General features: G+C 35.4%; 2 protein-coding genes across 3 annotated transcripts; one reads left to right on the top strand and one right to left on the bottom strand.

The window, feature by feature from the left end:
• Positions 1-10,806: 10,806 nt before the first annotated feature.
• Positions 10,807-13,807, top strand: LOC110706655 (purine permease 3-like). 2 transcript variants are annotated; one of them, XM_021884608.1, is made up of 4 exons: positions 10,807-10,916; positions 11,586-11,908; positions 12,506-12,936; positions 13,317-13,807. In XM_021884608.1, exons 2-4 carry the CDS (start codon positions 11,623-11,625, stop codon positions 13,668-13,670), a joined length of 1,071 nt encoding a protein of 356 aa, XP_021740300.1. In that variant the 5' UTR covers positions 10,807-10,916; positions 11,586-11,622; the 3' UTR covers positions 13,671-13,807. The 2 variants fall into 2 exon arrangements, with proteins under 2 accessions (XP_021740300.1, XP_021740299.1); XM_021884607.1 differs by lacking the exon at positions 10,807-10,916 and having other exon boundaries at positions 11,070-11,908.
• Positions 13,808-14,845: 1,038 nt separating this feature from the next.
• On the bottom strand, positions 14,846-15,685 carry LOC110706526 (extensin-like). The gene has a single exon (XM_021884444.1). It carries the CDS (start codon positions 15,683-15,685, stop codon positions 14,846-14,848), a length of 840 nt encoding a protein of 279 aa, XP_021740136.1.
• Positions 15,686-17,402: the final 1,717 nt, after the last annotated feature.

The raw sequence follows: 17,402 nt of genomic DNA, 5'->3' as shown, positions 1-17,402 counted from the left end.
AACTGGAACTGGTGCAACCGGTTCCGGGTCCGGGTCCAAAAATCAGGAACCGGTTATAACTGGTACCAGTTTCAGTTCTTGATTTTACGGACCCGGTACCCACCGGATACCCGGAACTGGTTGCATTGCTTTAAAAATATGTTATTCGTGGCCTGCTCTGAATATATGGGGCATAATTATCTATTGGGCCTTATAATTTCCTAGCCCACACTTTATTTCTAACCTAATTAGTCACCATATATTTAAGGAGTACTTTTTTTTTAACTCATGTTTTTTTCATTTCATCACCCACCAAAAACCACTCATAATTTCTACTTTCATCCGTCAAACATCAAACTCCAATTTGATGATTATTTCACCCAACTTAAATTAATCACTCCACTCTTATCTTTTTCCCAAATTCTTGTATCTAAATCCACTTTTTTCCATCCTTAATTTTTATTTGTACAATAGAAAGAGGTAAAAGATAAAGGTGGTGAAGAAGAGGCCGAAAACAGATGAAGATTAAAGATGAATCAAGCTTACATACTCTATTATTCTGAGTTTTAGGGATGATTTGTGTGATTTCAGGCTAATAAATTTATGAAAAAGCCATGATTATGTAATATAACTCGAGTTTGCTACTGTACATTCTCTAAATGCTCAGATCTACTTTTTTTCATCTTTATTTTCTACAATTTTCATATAATACTTTTAGGTTTGTATTTTTTTTTAAATAAATATAATTTCTGTTTATCGATCAAATCTGATTTTTCCTTTGGATATGTAACCGGGTACCCGGTTCTAGAACCGGTTACCACCAGTTCCAGTTCCAGTTCTAAATATTCTGGACCCGGTTCCGGGTCTGGTTCCAAAATCTAGGACCCGGTACAAACCAGTTCCAAGACCAGTTCCTTCGTTTTTCACCGGGTACCCGGTTGTGCTCACCCCTAGTTGAGGTGAGTCTGTTACTCTGATAGCAAGATGATCATTTGCATGTATGTCATTTAGTCTTTTTTTTTTTTTTTTTTGACAACATTTATGTCATTTAGTCGAAGTGATGAACATATGTGAAACAGTTGAGACTTTCTGACTATGAAAGCATGGATGTTGAACTTTCAATACTGGAGAACGAAACTATGCGTGTGTACCAATTTATCTATTTATGTGTAAAATAGACTTTATGTTAGATAAAAGGTCTGGGTCGCACTTGCAAACTTTGCGTGTGTACCAGTTTATTATGTATTTCCCCTATTTTAAGAGGAATATAGTATAGGGGTATGAGAAATTGAGAGATAGAGAAAGAAAAGGAGGGAAATAAGATGAGAAAGTAGTTAGTGAGCCTCACTTTAAATCACATTTCAGAGACAAGTAGGTGGGAAGTTTTGATGTTTTAAAAAATACTTGTAGTACTAGTATAAAAAATAATAAAGAAAAAAAAAATTGGTAATTGCTAAAACAACATTTATACGTGGTAATTGTCAAGATTTACTGTTCTCTATCTCTCTTTTCATGGATAATTCTATAAAGCTCATGTGCACAAATTTGCTTTGATTCTTAGAAAAATTAAAAAATAATTTTGGGACAACTTTAAGAAATTTAGTTTATGAAATAGATTTTTGTTAAGACACAAGATGTTGTGAAATTGCGAGAAATCAATGACATCACGGACCCTGATGGGCGGACCTACGAAGGAACAAGGGGGAACATTGTCCCCTCACTTTCGAAAATAAAAAGCAGAGGAAAAAAATTTCAGAAAAAAAAAAAAAAAAAAAAAAAAAAAAAAAAAAAAAAACTGGGAAAATAGTTATATAAAATTGAGTGTAAGAAATAAAGAAGAATTTTGCCTTTAGCTAAGTTGGTAGTGGAGTTCCCTCTAGAGCACGTCTCTTGGGAGGGTTTTTTCTAGGGTTTCTAGGTTTTCCTTTTGTGTGAAGGTTTCTTCTCGAATTTTCGAGAAGATTTATTGCTTTTCCATGGAGAATTCATCTAAAGAAATAGTAGTAGCAAACAATATAGTTCTAGAAGAGAAGGAAGCAAGTAAGAGTGGTTATCAAAGTACGAGTAGCCCTTTGGAGGACAATGACACAATCGACAAGCAAACTGATGATGATGCTGTGGAATGGGACGTAGAAGAGGAGGAAGATGAGGATGCTAGGGTCGAACTGAGCGTAGTAGGTAAGATCTGGACTGAACGTTCTGTTAATGTTAATGCTTTTATAAGTACCATTAAAGGGGTGTGGAACCCTAAACACGGTGTCGATATTAGTAGTATTGGGAAAACCTTTTCATGTTCCAATTCTACCATTGGAGAGATAAGGGAAGGGTTCTTGAGGACCAACCATGGCATTTCGACCGTCATGCGTTAGTTCTCGGAGAAATTGGAAGTAATGAGAAACCGTCTGATGTAGAGGTGTTTAACTTGCCTATGTGGGTGAGGGTGTATAATTTGCCATTCAAAAGCAGATTGAATGTGAATAATGTCGAAAAGCTGGGTAACAAAATTGGGACCTTTCTCAAAATGGATAGTTAGACCTCATTGGGGATTGATAAATCAATTCGGTTGAGAGTGTTAGTGGATGTTCGAAAACCTCTGCGTAAATGTGTTAAACTAAAGATGAGGGGTGGAATGGAAGATACCTTTGATGTAAAATATGAAAAACCTCCCATTTTTTGTTTTTTTTTTTTTTGTGGTATGATCGGTCATGGAGTAAAGGATTGTGATGAATGTAGAGACTCGGAGGCGGCTGTCCTTAAATATGGTATGTGGTTAAAAGCATCCCCATGGAAGGTGAATAAAAATTCTGAAGAAAACTATCATGGTCAGATGACTAGCTCCTGTGCAAAGAAGCTTTTTGTTACTAAACCAAAAGAAAGTGAGAAAAAGCAACATGATCCGACAGTGCAGGTGATGACAAAAAAAATGAGTGAGATTGGGGTGACTAAAGCTACTACAGCAATTTACACAGATGTCGAGGATACTGTTGAGAATGTAGAGATGAATAAAGGGGATGATATGATTGGAGAAGGGGAGGATAATGAGGCTGAAATGATGCATCTAGATAGCTATGAGGGGAATGAAGGAAGTAGCAAGAAAAAAAGAACCTGGAAAAAATTAGAAAAGGGAGGGAGTAGTGCTGTTGGAGAGGGGAAAGTGAGCTCTGGAGTTAAAAGGGTAGAGAGGGAGGAGGGGATAATTGAAGGGAAGCTGATTGAAAGTGAAGCTGGAGTTACTGTGAAGAGGAGGGATATTACACAGAGACTTGAAGAAGTGGCGGGCCCCACGTCATGGGCTCTCGGTGAGCCATGACTTTCATCCTCTCTTGGAACTGCAGAGGCTTGGGGAGTGCCTATGCAATGAATGCATTTAAACGCATTGTAATAACTGAACATCCCCAAATGATTTTCTTATCGGAGACTAGGATGAAATCCTTTGAGATGGACAGGGTGAAAACTAAGTTGGGTTTTGAGAATATTTTTGCTGTAAGTTGTGAGGGTGAAGGTAGGAAAAGAAGAGGGAGCCTTGCTATTTTGTGGAGACCGTGTCTTGATGTTTCTATACAATCTTTCTCTTTGAATCATATCGACACTAGAATCATCAGTGATGGCAGTGATGAATGGAAATTTACCGGAATTTATGGGCACCCAAAAGAGGAAAACAAGTTTAAAACAGGGGCTTTGCTTGAAAGACTTGCTGGTATGGATAATGCACCATGGGTTTGCGGAGGTGATTTCAATTTGATGCTCATGGAATGTGAAAAACAAGGGGGTAATGTGTTCAATGTTGCGGAGGATGAGATTTTGAGACAGGCTGCTAGTGTGTGTAATTTTGTAGACCTTGGGTACGTGGGACACGATTTCACTTGGAACAATAATATGGCGGAGAGGCAAATCTGCGAGAAAGGCTAGACCGTTTTTTTGCTAATGTAGAGTGGAAAGACATGTTCCCGGGTTCCTATGTTCATCATCTCACGAAGAGGCGATCTGACCACCTGCCAATTCTTCTATGCGTGAAGAAAAAAACTGAAGCTCAAGAAAAAAAGAAAAAGAAGAAGATGTATAGATTTGAGGAGATGTGGACTCGGGACCCTTATTGTGCTGAATTAATTGATATGGCTTGGACTAGAGGAGGGGGAGTTGCTGCAAAAATTGGGAATACGGCCTCTCAACTTCAAGCTTGGAGCAGAAAGAACTTCGGCGATTTTGCTAAGGAGAATCGAGATTGCAAGAGTAGGATGGAAGTTTTGATGAAGGAGGAGCAAACGGAGGATGTCCTAGCTGAGATGTGATCCCTTGATGATCGGATGGACGATCTTGAAAAGAGAGAGGAATTGTATTGGCGTCAACGGAGTAGGCAAGATTGGATCACTAGTGGGGATAAAAATACGGCCTTCTTTCACCAAAAAGCAAAATAAAGAGTTGCCAGAAACCATATCGCCACAATCAAGGATGAAGGTGGTATTTCTTATGATAAAGAAGAGCAAATATCAGAGGTGTTTGCGAGTTTCTATGAGCAGCTTTTTACTTCGGGGAACCAGGTGGATTGTGATCCGGTCATTGACAAAGTTTCACAAACTGTGCCGACTGATTTGGTTTCTATGCTTGCGGGGCAATTCCAGAGAAATGAGGTGAAGGTGGCCCTTGATCAAATGCACCCCGCCAAGGCTCCGGGGCCTGACGGGATGTCTGCCATTTTTTACCAAAAATATTGGGGCATTGTTGGAGAGGATGTGTGCAACATGGTGTTAGGGGTTTTAAATAATGGTGACGACATTGGTTCCTATAATCAATCTCATGTGGTGTTGATCCCGAAAAAAGAAGATTTGTGAGTCTCCTGTTTATTTTAGGCCAATTAGCCTTTGCAATGTGTTATATAAATTGGTGTCGAAGGTCCTTGCTAATCGTTTGAAAGTAGTTCTTCCCCACATTATCAATGAAACACAAAGTGGTTTTGTCCCCGGGAGACTTATCACGGATAATATCTTAGTGGCATATGAGTGTTTTCATTATTTGAGGAAAAAGAAGACGGGGAAGAAAGGCTACATGGGTTTGAAATTGGATATGAATAAGGCCTATGATAGAGTAGAATGGATCTTTTTGGAGAAAATGATGGAAAAATTGGGCTTCCCGTGTCAATTTGTACAGTTGATCATGAGGTGTGTGAGATCGACTTCCTTTTCAATCTTGGTCAACGGGCAGCCTTCTAGATGGTTTTCTCCGAGCCGTGGTCTTCGACAAGGTGACCCCTTATCACCCTTCCTTTTCATTATTTGTACCGAAGGATTGTCAGCTCTCTTAAGGGATGCGGAGATGAAGAAAAGCATTCATGGTATTAAAGTTGGAAGAAGGGTGGAGCCTATTAGTCATCTTTTTTTCGCTGACGATAGTCTGCTTTTTGTTAGAGCTTGTGAAGAAGAGGTAGAAGAAGTGCTTGATATTCTTTCAATCTATGAAGCTGCTTCCGGACAAAAATTGAATATGGATAAATCTGAGGTGTCCTTTAGCCGAAATATGGAGCTTGCAAAGAGAAATTTGCTTCAGACGAAGTTAACCTTTAAGGCGGTGGATGACCATGAAAAATACCTTGGCCTTCCTACTTATGTGGGAGTGTCAAAGAAGAGGATTTTCCAATCAATTCAAGATCGTCTCTGGAAAAAGCTTAAAGGGTGGAAAGAAAATTTTCTTTCTCAAGCGGGAAGGGAGGTACTTATCAAAGCCATTGCACAAGCTATCCCTTCTTATGCAATGCAATGCTTCGCTTTGCCGAAGTGTATTCTTGAGGTGATAGAAAAGTTATGTAGGCAGTTTTTTTGGGGGCAACGAGGGGAAGAGAGGAAGCTCATGTGGATTGCGTGGGAAAAGATGTACTACCCGAAGAAAGAGGGAGGAATGGGGTTTAGGCATATGAAGCTTTTTAATGATGCACTTTTAGCTAAACAAGGATGGCGGATTCTCACGAATGAAAACTCTTTGATGACAAAGGTATTGAAAGGGAAATATTTCCCTAATTCATCTTTTTTGGATGCAACTGTCAGCCCTGCAGCAAGTTTCACATGGAGATCTATTTTAGTGCAAGGTGGGTGCTTAAAAAAGGCGTGAGAAAGATGGTGGGGAATGGTGCTTCAGTTGATATCTGGAAGGATCCCTGGGTTCCTTCACTTCCAGACTTTCGAATTGACATTAGTAGTAGAGCAACTGACCAGGGACCGCATTTGGTGAGTGAACTCTTACAGGATGGTAGATGGGATGCTGCTACGCTGGAGAATCTGTTTTCGAGTATGGAAGCTAGTGCTATAAGAAAGACTCTGGTTTCAATGTTCAATGTGGGTGATAGGTGGTCTTGGACGCATACAAAAAATGGAGATTTCTCTGTTCGAAGTGCCTATAATCTGATTCCGAGTGAGAAAAAGCAGAATGTTGCCTCATCTTCACATAAGAGAATGAAAATTGATCCTGTCTGTCCTAGGTGTGGGGATGATGAGGAAACGGTGTTCCATTTACTTGTGAAGTGCTCATGTGTAAGTATTGTTTGGCTTCAATCCCCTCTTAGAATTCATGTAAGTGACTTTGATGGTGATAGTTTTAAACAATGGTGTTGTCATTTGGCCAAAGCTCGTAAGGATAAACGGTGGTGGAGTATTTTCTGGTGTACTTTATGGGGATTTGGTGCAGTAGGAATGCGTGGGTGTTCGATAAGAGAAGATGGGAGAGGGGGGAAATTATTCATAAAGCTCTGCAAATGGTAAATGAATGTGAGAAGGCTGAGATGAGTGGAGGGCATGACAGGGAGGAGAATGAGGACTTTTCTAAGTGGCAGAAACCAAGTCCTGGTATCTTCAAAATCAATTCGGATGCTACGATTTTTTATACTGATTGGGTTGGGTTAGGGGGAGTAGTTAGAGATATGGAGGGTGATGTGGTCTTAGCTACGTGCACAAAGGTAGAAGGAGGTAAGGACGTGGAAGTAGCAGAATGTCTAGCTTTAAGACATGCCATTCAAGTCTCCATGGATGCAGGCTATAGGAATTTGATAGCGGAGACCGACTGTCAGAGTGTTTTTAATGCTTTGAAGAAAGGGAGGGGAGATGATTCTACAATGGGCTTGATTATTAAGGATATTCTTCATATGGCTGCCTCTTGTGTGGCTTGCTCCTTTTCATGGGTTCGAAGAACTAGGAATCGAGTGGCTCACCATTTAGCTCGCTTAAGTAGTAGTTTTGATGACTATCGTGTATGGCTAGAGGATTTTCCTGATGGAATTCAGGCTTTTGTACTCTTTGACATTTGCAATTAATAAATTTGAGCAGTGCCCGTCAAAAAAAAAAAAAGTTGGTAGTGGACTAGAAACAATATGTCAAAAGGGCGCAATTTCAGGTTTACTTAGATCAGGGTTCGAATCCCCCTTGTAACATCATTCTTTTTTTTTTTTTTTTTTCTCGGGTGTTTTAATTTCTAGGTCCGCCGACCCTCCATCGTCTATTTCTTTCGAGATCATTCATTGAATCACTGCTTAGAGTTCACAGGTCAATCACAATACACATACACATTTGGAATGAAAATAATGGCTAGTCTTCATTAGAGAGTCAGTAATCAAAAGTGTACTACCTCCGTTTCTTATTATGTGCAATAAATGGGTATTATTTATGAGACATAAAATATTTCCTTTTTTTTTATACATCACTTTGACTTTTGCACCATTCACATACTGTGGTTAACTTTGTTTTTTCACCTCTATTGAATAAATAAATATTATTATTACTTGATAATAATATAATATATCATAAGATTAGTCATAAGTCTAGTTTCATAATATAAATTTGTTAAAATTTCAACCAATAGACAATTAAAGATATTAATGGTCAAAGTTGTGTCTCGACAAATATGTCGGTTAAACCGATGCATTAAAAAAAAACTAAGGGAGTATCTTTAAGGGTTTTTTTTTATTATGAAATATTTTAAAACACTCCAAATTAGAGAGTATAGGCCTGTTATGTTCCGCCTAAATTCAGTTTAGATCAACTTCAATCAGTTCAGTACGATTCCTAATTTCCTTCTCTCATAAACAATTCATTTCAGCTTTATTTAGTTTAGTTCGGTTCATCTCTGATCGATTCATTTTGTATTCAGTATATCGGAACAAACCCTAAATTAAAATTTCAAGAATGAAGAGAGTATTTTAAGAAGTGTATATTCCTATTAATTGAACTTATTTGAAATAATTTCAATTTAATCTATATTTATTTAGTATTTAAAAACTCAAACCAAAAAAACATATGTCATCATTTTATTACACTTCCCTATCTTCTTTTTCAACCCGATGTGCCACATGTCATCTTACATTTTTAATTTTTTATTACACTATTTGTCTTAACACTTTCATTAAACACTTCATCTTCATCTCCCCTCTTCAATTCATTCTTTTTGTTTTCTCTCTTTAATTTAAGTCCCTTCACCTTCTTTCTAATAAGCCTCATTTTGAATTAAAGTCCCAAAATTTTTTCTTCTTCAATAGTTCAATTATGTTTTCAGTTACATATCACACTCATAATTATTTATTAGTACTCAATATTTCCTTATTTATCTCTTAATAATGCAATTTTCGTGAACAACTCGTGCATTGCACGGGCTAGAAGGCTAGTTAAACTTAATTAACATTACCTCACAAATTCGAGATTCACCATCTACGTGTGTTTAAGAGTATAAAGATTCCCGTACATCCCCACAAAGACTTGTTCCATTATCATCATCCAAAAATAGATGAAATTTCTCATTTCAGAATACACTCTTTCTAACGCAACAAAAGGTGTCATAATGTCATACAGCAATTGTGTATTTATGTTTAATAAAATATAGTGGAAACAACTCAGTAGAAAACAACGCAACCGTAACAATTATCTTTTTCCTAATTTTGCTTCTTGTTTGTTTTTATGTCTTCTTACCACAATTTTCCTTTTCCTAATAAGACTCTTGTTTTTCTTTTTCTTTTTCTTTTTTTAATTAGTTTCCTAATAAAACTCTAAGAGTATCCATTAATATTTATTTTATCACTATTATAAAAATAGAAGTAATATCTTAGCAAAAGTAAGTACTATTGAAAATTTTAATTAAAAAGACTGAATCTTTTTTATATATTTAATATTGTTAAGGTGTTATAATTGATTTGGAAAATTCAAATTTCGTGGGAAGTTTGGAAGTGTTTTAATTTTGTGGTGTAGTTTTGTTTTTGTGGTTGCACACTTGCACGCCGCTAGAATGATATGTTTGAAAGGCGATAATTACTACGGAGTAGTAAGGATGGATATGACAATTAACAAAATTTATGGTCACAACTTTATTGCCATGTATTTCAAATACGTAGTACTATAGTTTCTTTGCTTATATTTTGTTTCAACTTATTAGGACCTATAAGGAAACGTATCAATGTCTTGAATGTTATTATTGTTAGTTTTATATAAAGTCGTTATCATCTCTCATATAGAATAATTATCATTGTCAATTTAACGGGTAGTTAATGTAAATAATTACTCCAATAGAAAACATGATACTTTGATATGAAACACTGGTAGGAAACTTTTTATCGATTTACGTGGCCAAAATAAATATGATATTGTTTTAGGTCAGAAACAATTATTGATAGGGAAGTATCTACAAATACTCCCTCCGTTTTGATTTAAGTGTCGGTTTAACTTTGACAATATCCATATACACTGCTTTGACCCTTATCAATTAAAGTGAGATACTTAAATAAAAATAGGGGGAGTACTAGCAAGTGGCAAATAATAACATTTAGATCTTAGAAATAATATTGTAGCGGGCTTTGAGCCCACTGGCTAATAATATCTTTTTATGGCTAATTTATACTTTTTTGGGCTCATTTAATAAAGGCCATGAGCAACCAATGAACCTAACAAATATCAACACTAGCTAGTACAAAAGTGTATAACCGTCTCGAATTTCTGTCATCTTTTAATTGATGGAATGATATTTTGTGAAATTATTTTCACACTTGAAATTTTGAATTCAACACTCCACTTTGTAACATGTGCAATAAACAAAACAGTGCTTTATAAAAGAGTGACGAAATAAATTTTTAATTATGAGTGGGAAATCAATTTTCGCTTTATTGGAAACACTTTCATAATAATCCCAATTGAATTAAATCAATTTGGGCTTTTGAATGCTTTAAAATTAAAACCCTATTTCCCCTAGTGTAGATTGTAAAACAATTCTGTTTCAAAGCTGCTATGAATGATAATGCGACGTGAATAATCAATTACTCCGTAACTTTTATTTTTATGATGTAAAGATAATCAATTAGCCTAATTAATTTAAACTAGCTTATTTGGTTAAAATTCAATATTCACTATAATTCTCTTGCTCATCTTTTGACCGCGATAATTTTGTTTTAGAGGTAAGGGGTACTAATCAAGATGTGGGATCAAACCCCATCTATATTATCTGCACTTTCTTTACACTAAAAAAATGCAATAATTTTATTTTTTGATAGTAACATTGAATATAGATGGAAGAAAATTGAAAAATAGACTCTAAAAAGGAAAATCGTAGCAATAATAAAAACGACTTGTACTTTCTTTAATTTACCTTTATTTGACTTTCTCTACAAAGTAAAATTAAATACTCATATTGAATATGTATTTATATCACAAAAGAAACGTGATTACCGGCGACTTACGGCGATATACTTATTAAGATAAGATTATAATATTGTATCTTTGCTCATAAAGTAGAAAATATCTGTATTATGGTTTTAGAAAACTGACCCACATAAACGTGGTGCACTGGTGTATACTGAAATGCCATTATGTTTTTTTGTGATAATTTACCAAGGATATAAACAATAAAAGTTGTGGCTCCTAGGCTAAAAATAATTTTACATCCAAACACGACAAATTAATTGAAGGTCTTGTGTTTCTTAGGTACGCGTATACTATTTCACTAATTTGTATTTCCTTGTCTCTAAATGTTCTTTTGAAAACAAGAACATTTAGAGACTATGGAAGTACTTCGTATTATGGTTTGTGTATGTTTGCACTATTTTGCTTAGATATCAAAATGAGTGGTGCATAAATTTTTACTTGTTAATATCTGTTCATATTATTGTTTTTTTTGATAAATGATGAAATAAAATTCATGTAAATACAAAGTATATGTAATTATTTGTAACGCATCTTGGTTAGTATTGCTGTCAAAGATGTTGGAAATTTGGCACATACTCATCTTGGTTTATACTGAGATGTGATAGCTTCTCATTTTTAATTAGGAAAAGTTTTTCTCAATTTTCTTATCAAGTTGAAAATAGCTAGTTTTCTAATAAATGATGGAAGAAGTTTTCCTTTTTTAGAAATTAAAGAATGTTACATTTTTCTCTATTTTTCCTCAATTCCGCCACCCTTTCCCTTATTCTAACTTTTTTTCCGTTATTATGTAACTTTTCTGGTAAGGAACCATACAAAAGAAAATGAAGTTTGAGACTTGATTCTCACTAAACAAAAATATTCAGTTCAAATGTTATCGTGTGAGTCGAACATACCCTTATTGGCTGGTAAAGATGGGCTTATTATTAAATGTTGTAACAAAAATTGCAGATTTAAAGGCTTAGGAAGAGATAACATTGGAGAAAACATGGAAATAGAAAGTCCAACAATGAGTCCAAAGATGAAGCAATATTTGTTGATACTAAATTGCATAATGTTAGCAATAGGAATAAGCGGCGGTCCACTTATTATGAGGTTGTACTACCTACATGGTGGCAAGAGTATTTGGCTTTCATCTTGCTTAGAAACTGGAGGATGGCCTATGATGATTGTTCCTCTCCTCGTTGCTTATTTTCAACGGCGCGCGGCTCATCCTGCGCAAGCCAAGCTCCTCTTCATCAAGCCTAGCACTTTTTGTTTTGCTGCTGTTGTTGGTAAGTTTTCCCCCTTCACCTTCCTTTTTGTAGGAATTAATGTCTTTGTTAATTGTTATGGTTTGGTCCTTTGTTATCTTGTGTAATTAAACTAGTTGATTTTGTTATTAATGTCATTTGGAAACGGGTTTATAGTTTTGGTTTGTGCAAATAAATGGGTATTGATTAGTTGGATTTTCAGTATTTGATACTTCTTTCGTCTCAATTTATTTGCTTAGTTGCACAAGTTTTACAAAAGTGAAAAAAAATTGGGTGGATGAGTGTCATGAGGTCATCTCAAGAGAATAAAAATTGAAAGAAATGAGACAAGTAAATCGAGACACCCTAAATAAGAAAATGAGACAAGTAAATTGAAACCCTTTAATAAGTAGGAAAATGAGACGAGTAAACCAATAAGTTAGCAATAATAATTAATTTTCGATTAATCTTTTACTCTAGAGATAGATATATACTAGACGATACTTATTTTCTTTGTTCATTTGCACTCTACTACTCTAGATGACATGATTTATCATTTAAAGGCATAATTAACTCAATTTACCATAATTATTTTGTATGTGTATACTCTTTTTAACCAAGTTTACATCCATGTAACAGGACTAGTAGCAGGGTCAGCAGACTACTTCTATGCATATGGAGTAAAACACATACCAGTCTCAACATCATCCTTAATCTTAGCAACCCAACTAGCCTTCACAGCAGTTTTTGCCTTCTTATTAGTCAGGCAAAAATTCACAGCATGTTCAATAAACGCGGTTGCTCTCCTAACCTTCGCAGCCATAGTCTTAGCCCTTCATGCTAGCAGTGATAAACCCGCGGGCGAATCAAGTGCTCAATATTACTTAGGGTTCTTCTTTACCCTAGCTTCTTCTGCCTTATTCGCTCTTATGCTTCCTATGATTGAACTCACTTATAAAAGAGCTAAACAAACTGTTAACTATGAATTGGTAATGGAGATTCAGCTTGTGCTATCATTCTCTGCTACTGCAATGTGCACTATTGGGATGCTTGCTAGCGGCGATTACAAGGTAATCAATCATTTTTTTTAATAGCCGTATTATTATCTGACCACTTAACTAACTTTTACTATCTCCGTTTTTTTAGTTTACACGTTTTGACTTTAGCACTATTCACACATATGCCTTTGCCTTTGACTGTGTTTTGTGATTTATCCATAATGAAAAACATAGTTACGTGGGATCTTGTTAGATTCGTGACGATATATAGTTTCACAATATCAACTTTTTATAATTTTTTTTCTTATTGGCAATTAAGATATTAATAGTTGAATTTGTGCATTGGAAAACGTGACAAAAAAAACGTGTCAACTAAAAAGAAAGGAAGTAGCTTTTATGCTTTTGTCTATTATAGTTGGTTTAAATAAAAATTGTCCTTTTATATTATGCAGGGTTATGTAGGAGAAGTGCAAGTGTACAAACTTGGGGTTGTCATGTACTTTGTTGTGCTAGTATGTAGTGCAATTCTATGGCAATTCTTCTACCTAGGGGCGGCCGGGGTCATATACTATGGCTCCTCTTTGTTGTCCGGAATTATTATAGCGGTTGCACTTCCGATCACGGAGATAGCCGCCGTGTTTTTCTACCATGAGAAGTTTCAAGTAGAGAAGGGGTTATCTCTTGCTCTTTCACTTTGGGGATTCATCTCTTATTTTTATGGTGAGGCTAAAGATATCAAGAAACAAAAAAAGAAGGAAAGAATCAATTTAGAATCTATAAATATAAATGCTGATATAGAATCATAGAATAGGATGTTATAGAATATTCATTTACTTAAAGTACCTAGTGTGTGAATTCTACTTGTTAAAATTAGATAATCTGGATTTGAGTTGGCCCAAATCAAGGAATATAATATTTTTCCTAAGATGAGGAAAAGCATATATATGATTTTAATTGTAATCTATTTGATTGTGTAATATCTGATCCTCTCAAATCATAAGTTTTTAAAAGTTGATTTTAGGGTTTATCATTCAATTATATTTATGATCAGATCATATGGAGGATTTGATCTGGTTTAATATGTATGGATTGAGAAGAGTAGAAAAAATACAACCATAAACATCCTAGCTAATGAATAGAAATGTAATTAGGAGAATAAATACAAAAATAACACTTTTGCATCTAAGTATTCTAATGGTATCGTCCAAAATATGTGATCAGGATTAATTAAAATAAATAATTTATTAATTAATTGCGCATCTTGTACGTAGTGCTAGTGTTAAATATAAAAAATTTTTGACAAGGAAATAATTGAAAATTAAAAATGTACTTATCATACAATTAATTTTTTTGAGGGGGCGTACTGCCGTACTTATCATACTTTACCTAAACCTGCTTTAAATTTAAAGAAAATAAATTATAACCATAAATAAATAAACCACAATAATAAACATTTCTTTTTAGGTACACACTTTAAATTTATGTGAAAAAAACTCCAAAAGAGCTGTTATCTTGCAAGAAAACAATTTATTTTATTTATTTTCTCCAACATTCAACCAACTTTGATGCCATATTTCAATTTTACATTATTACAATTTTAAATGACCAAAATAATTGAATTGAATTTTGCATACAAATTGATAAACATAACATGATCAAATGAAATTCAACCAAATAATCACAACTCAAGCATACAAACAACAGAAATTATCAACAACAAAAATTAAAGTCAAAGATTCACTCATTCAGGAAGTTTCTTCTTGCTTATTTAGTAGCTTCAACAACAATACTGTAGGCGGGAAAAACAGTTTGTACCACCTTAGTTGTAACTTCCTTCGGCCGCGCTTCCAGCCTTCCACTAGCAGGCTAGCAGCACCACCGCCATCGTAACCGATGGAGGTGGTTTATTCAGTTGTGGTAGCAGCTGGAGGTACATGTGTAGGCTTCTTCAATTTCTTAGCTACACAACATAGGCAAATGGCTAATGTAGCGCAAGGAAGAAGAAGCCACCTAAAGATGCACCCACTATTATTGCAGTGTTGTTAGTAGTATGTTGCCCTGGAGGTGAAGTGGGAGGTGGTGGTGAAGAGTAGATTGCGGGCTTTGGTGGAACTCCACCAACGCCGCTAGGCCCTCCACCTTGTGGTTGAGGTGGGGATACTGGAGGAACAATCACTCCATGTGGTGGTGGGGGTGCATGTTGGCCCCTTGGTGGTGGTGCTGATGGTGGTAATGATGTTGGCGGGGGGATTCCATGATTTTGTGGTGGTGAGGCTGAGGGCAAGGGTGGTGATGTGCCTTGACCGGGTGGTGATGGTTGTCGGGGTGATAGTGAAGGTGGTGATGGTTGTTGAGGGGATAGTGATGGTGGTGATGATGGGCTGAGTGGAGATGGTTGTGGGGGTGATAGTGACGGTGGTGATGTGCCATGACCGGGTGGTGATGGTTGTGGGGGTGATAGTGATGGTGGTGATGCACCATGTGGAGATGGTTGTGGGGGTGATCGTGGTGGTGGTGGGCCAAGTGGAGATGGTTGTGAGGGTGGTGGCGTGTCGTGTGGAGATGGGGGCCATAATGAGGGTGGTGATGGGTTGTGTGGATATGGGGGCAGTGGCGAAGGTGGTGGTGATACTGGTGGTACTCTAGTTATAGGTGGCCATGATGGTGGAGATGATTTATGATGTCCCGAATGTGGGGGACTACATGGAGGAGGAGGTGAGGTGTACATGTAATGATTTGGTGGTGGTGGTGAGACATACGTGTAATAGGACGTTGGAGGTGGTGTAGATGGGTTAGAGGAAAACTCATTTAAATAGCGCATGTTTTAGAAATTTAAACAGACAATTTAATCGATGATAGACTTGAAAAGGTTTGTGAGTTGTAACAAATTTTATGTATGACATAGAGTGAGTGAAGTTATATATGTTTGATGCCTTATAAAGTGATAGTTTAAGGAACTTGAGCCATTAGATATACACACATACACATAAAACTTTGACTTTTTTGTTATTTATATTTATATATTAAGGGCTTGTTCACATTTACTGAACTGAATTGATTGGAGCTGAACTAAACTGAGCTGAAATGAATATTTTATGAGAGAGGAAAATTAGGAGCTGAACTGAACTAATTGGAACTGATTGGAGCTAAACTAAACTGAACTTAAATTAAGTAAATATGAACGGAGTATATTAAATTTGATTTGTCTTGTAACCAATAAAAAAATCATGGGAAACAAATGTTATTATACAAAATGATGTTGGATATTCTCAATGAAGAAACTTTTTATATATTATTTTTTTTGTAATTTTTATTATACAATTAGATTTATGGATAAAATAAAGTTGTGAATTTGCAAGTGTATATGTAATACAAATTAAAGTGATGAATTTATTTCCAAAAAAATAACATGTTTATATATCAACATGGCGATTTATAAAATTGAGGTGAGATCGCGAGAGCATCAAATTAAAATCATGATAACATCATAAAAGTAGTTTTAAAATATAATTACTCCTATATATATATTCGACAAGTAACAAACTATTGGATTAGAAAACGTCTTAAAATATAAATACAAATAATTATCTGTAACTATCACATTTAGAAATTATTTTCTACAACCATTTTGTACTCTGTTGTTGGCTAGTGGTTGTGGTCTTATGGATACGTCCATTTAGAAGTCTTATAATCATTATTGTTTGTAATCATTATTGTTTGTTGAACTCATAATTAGTGTGATATTGGTCTTAGGACTCTTTAGATTAAAGGGCATAGTTAATTTCCACAATATTTATGGAAGTAGTATGTGATTATTAACTCACCATTGAAAATCTCCACCTCAAAATTTACTTCAAACTTAAAACCTAAAATAGCTGAGTCTTTCTTTTTATCCCATATATTCAACATCATATCCCCTGATACAAGGACTAAGCGTTTATAAGTATATATAGTGTTAAGTATGATTACAATAAAATGAACAAGAAGGTTTCACATCACTTCAAAAAAGATGTGAATTGCTACAATAGGCCAAATTCAGGTGTTTGACCAAAGTTCAAGGTAGAGGATTTGAGTCCAATAGCTTTGAGTTTGAGTGAACCACCAACTAGGTTCGACAAACACTACTTTCCACAAAATTACAAGCAATACTATATAGCTCCACTTTGGTTAAGCCTGAAAACTTTTCCCTGAAGAAGCCTTCAAACTTTTCAAGTACATTCTCGAAATTAACACCATCACCCAACAAACCTTTACTCGTTTTCATCTATATATAATCACTCCGCCAAACTTAAACTCATTCACCTAATTGAGATGGGTGCAAGGTAGACCTTTATTAGATCCTGGCTCACTAATCACATACAAGTAATAGGGGTCATGGTGATGAGCAAATGAGGTAACTTTAACGTTGTAAGTTACTTAAATAAGAAAAAGGGGTTACTCTCTTAAATATGTGGAATTATTCTTTTAATTTTTAAAACAAAAGAATGTGCGTTATTCGAATGAACAAAATGGGGTTACTTATTATTAAATTATTTGAT

The sequence above is a fragment of the Chenopodium quinoa genome, unplaced genomic scaffold (assembly GCF_001683475.1).
Source record: "Chenopodium quinoa cultivar QQ74 unplaced genomic scaffold, ASM168347v1, whole genome shotgun sequence".
In the NCBI taxonomy this organism is placed as follows: Eukaryota; Viridiplantae; Streptophyta; class Magnoliopsida; order Caryophyllales; family Amaranthaceae; genus Chenopodium; species Chenopodium quinoa.
Note: the sequence above shows the minus strand (reverse complement) of the source record. Positions and strands in the feature narration are given on the sequence as shown.

Bases quoted from the DNA above. Each gene is read 5' to 3' on its own strand.
- LOC110706526 (XM_021884444.1), bottom strand. From the start codon at position 15,685: ATGCGCTATTTAAATGAGTTTTCCTCTAACCCATCTACACCACCTCCA.
- LOC110706655 (XM_021884607.1), top strand. From the start codon at position 11,506: ATGTTATCGTGTGAGTCGAACATACCCTTATTGGCTGGTAAAGATGGG. The intron at 11,909-12,505 runs GTAAGTTTTCCC...TCCATGTAACAG, and splicing joins TTGTTTTGCTGCTGTTGTTG to GACTAGTAGCAGGGTCAGCA. The intron at 12,937-13,316 runs GTAATCAATCAT...TATATTATGCAG, and splicing joins TTGCTAGCGGCGATTACAAG to GGTTATGTAGGAGAAGTGCA.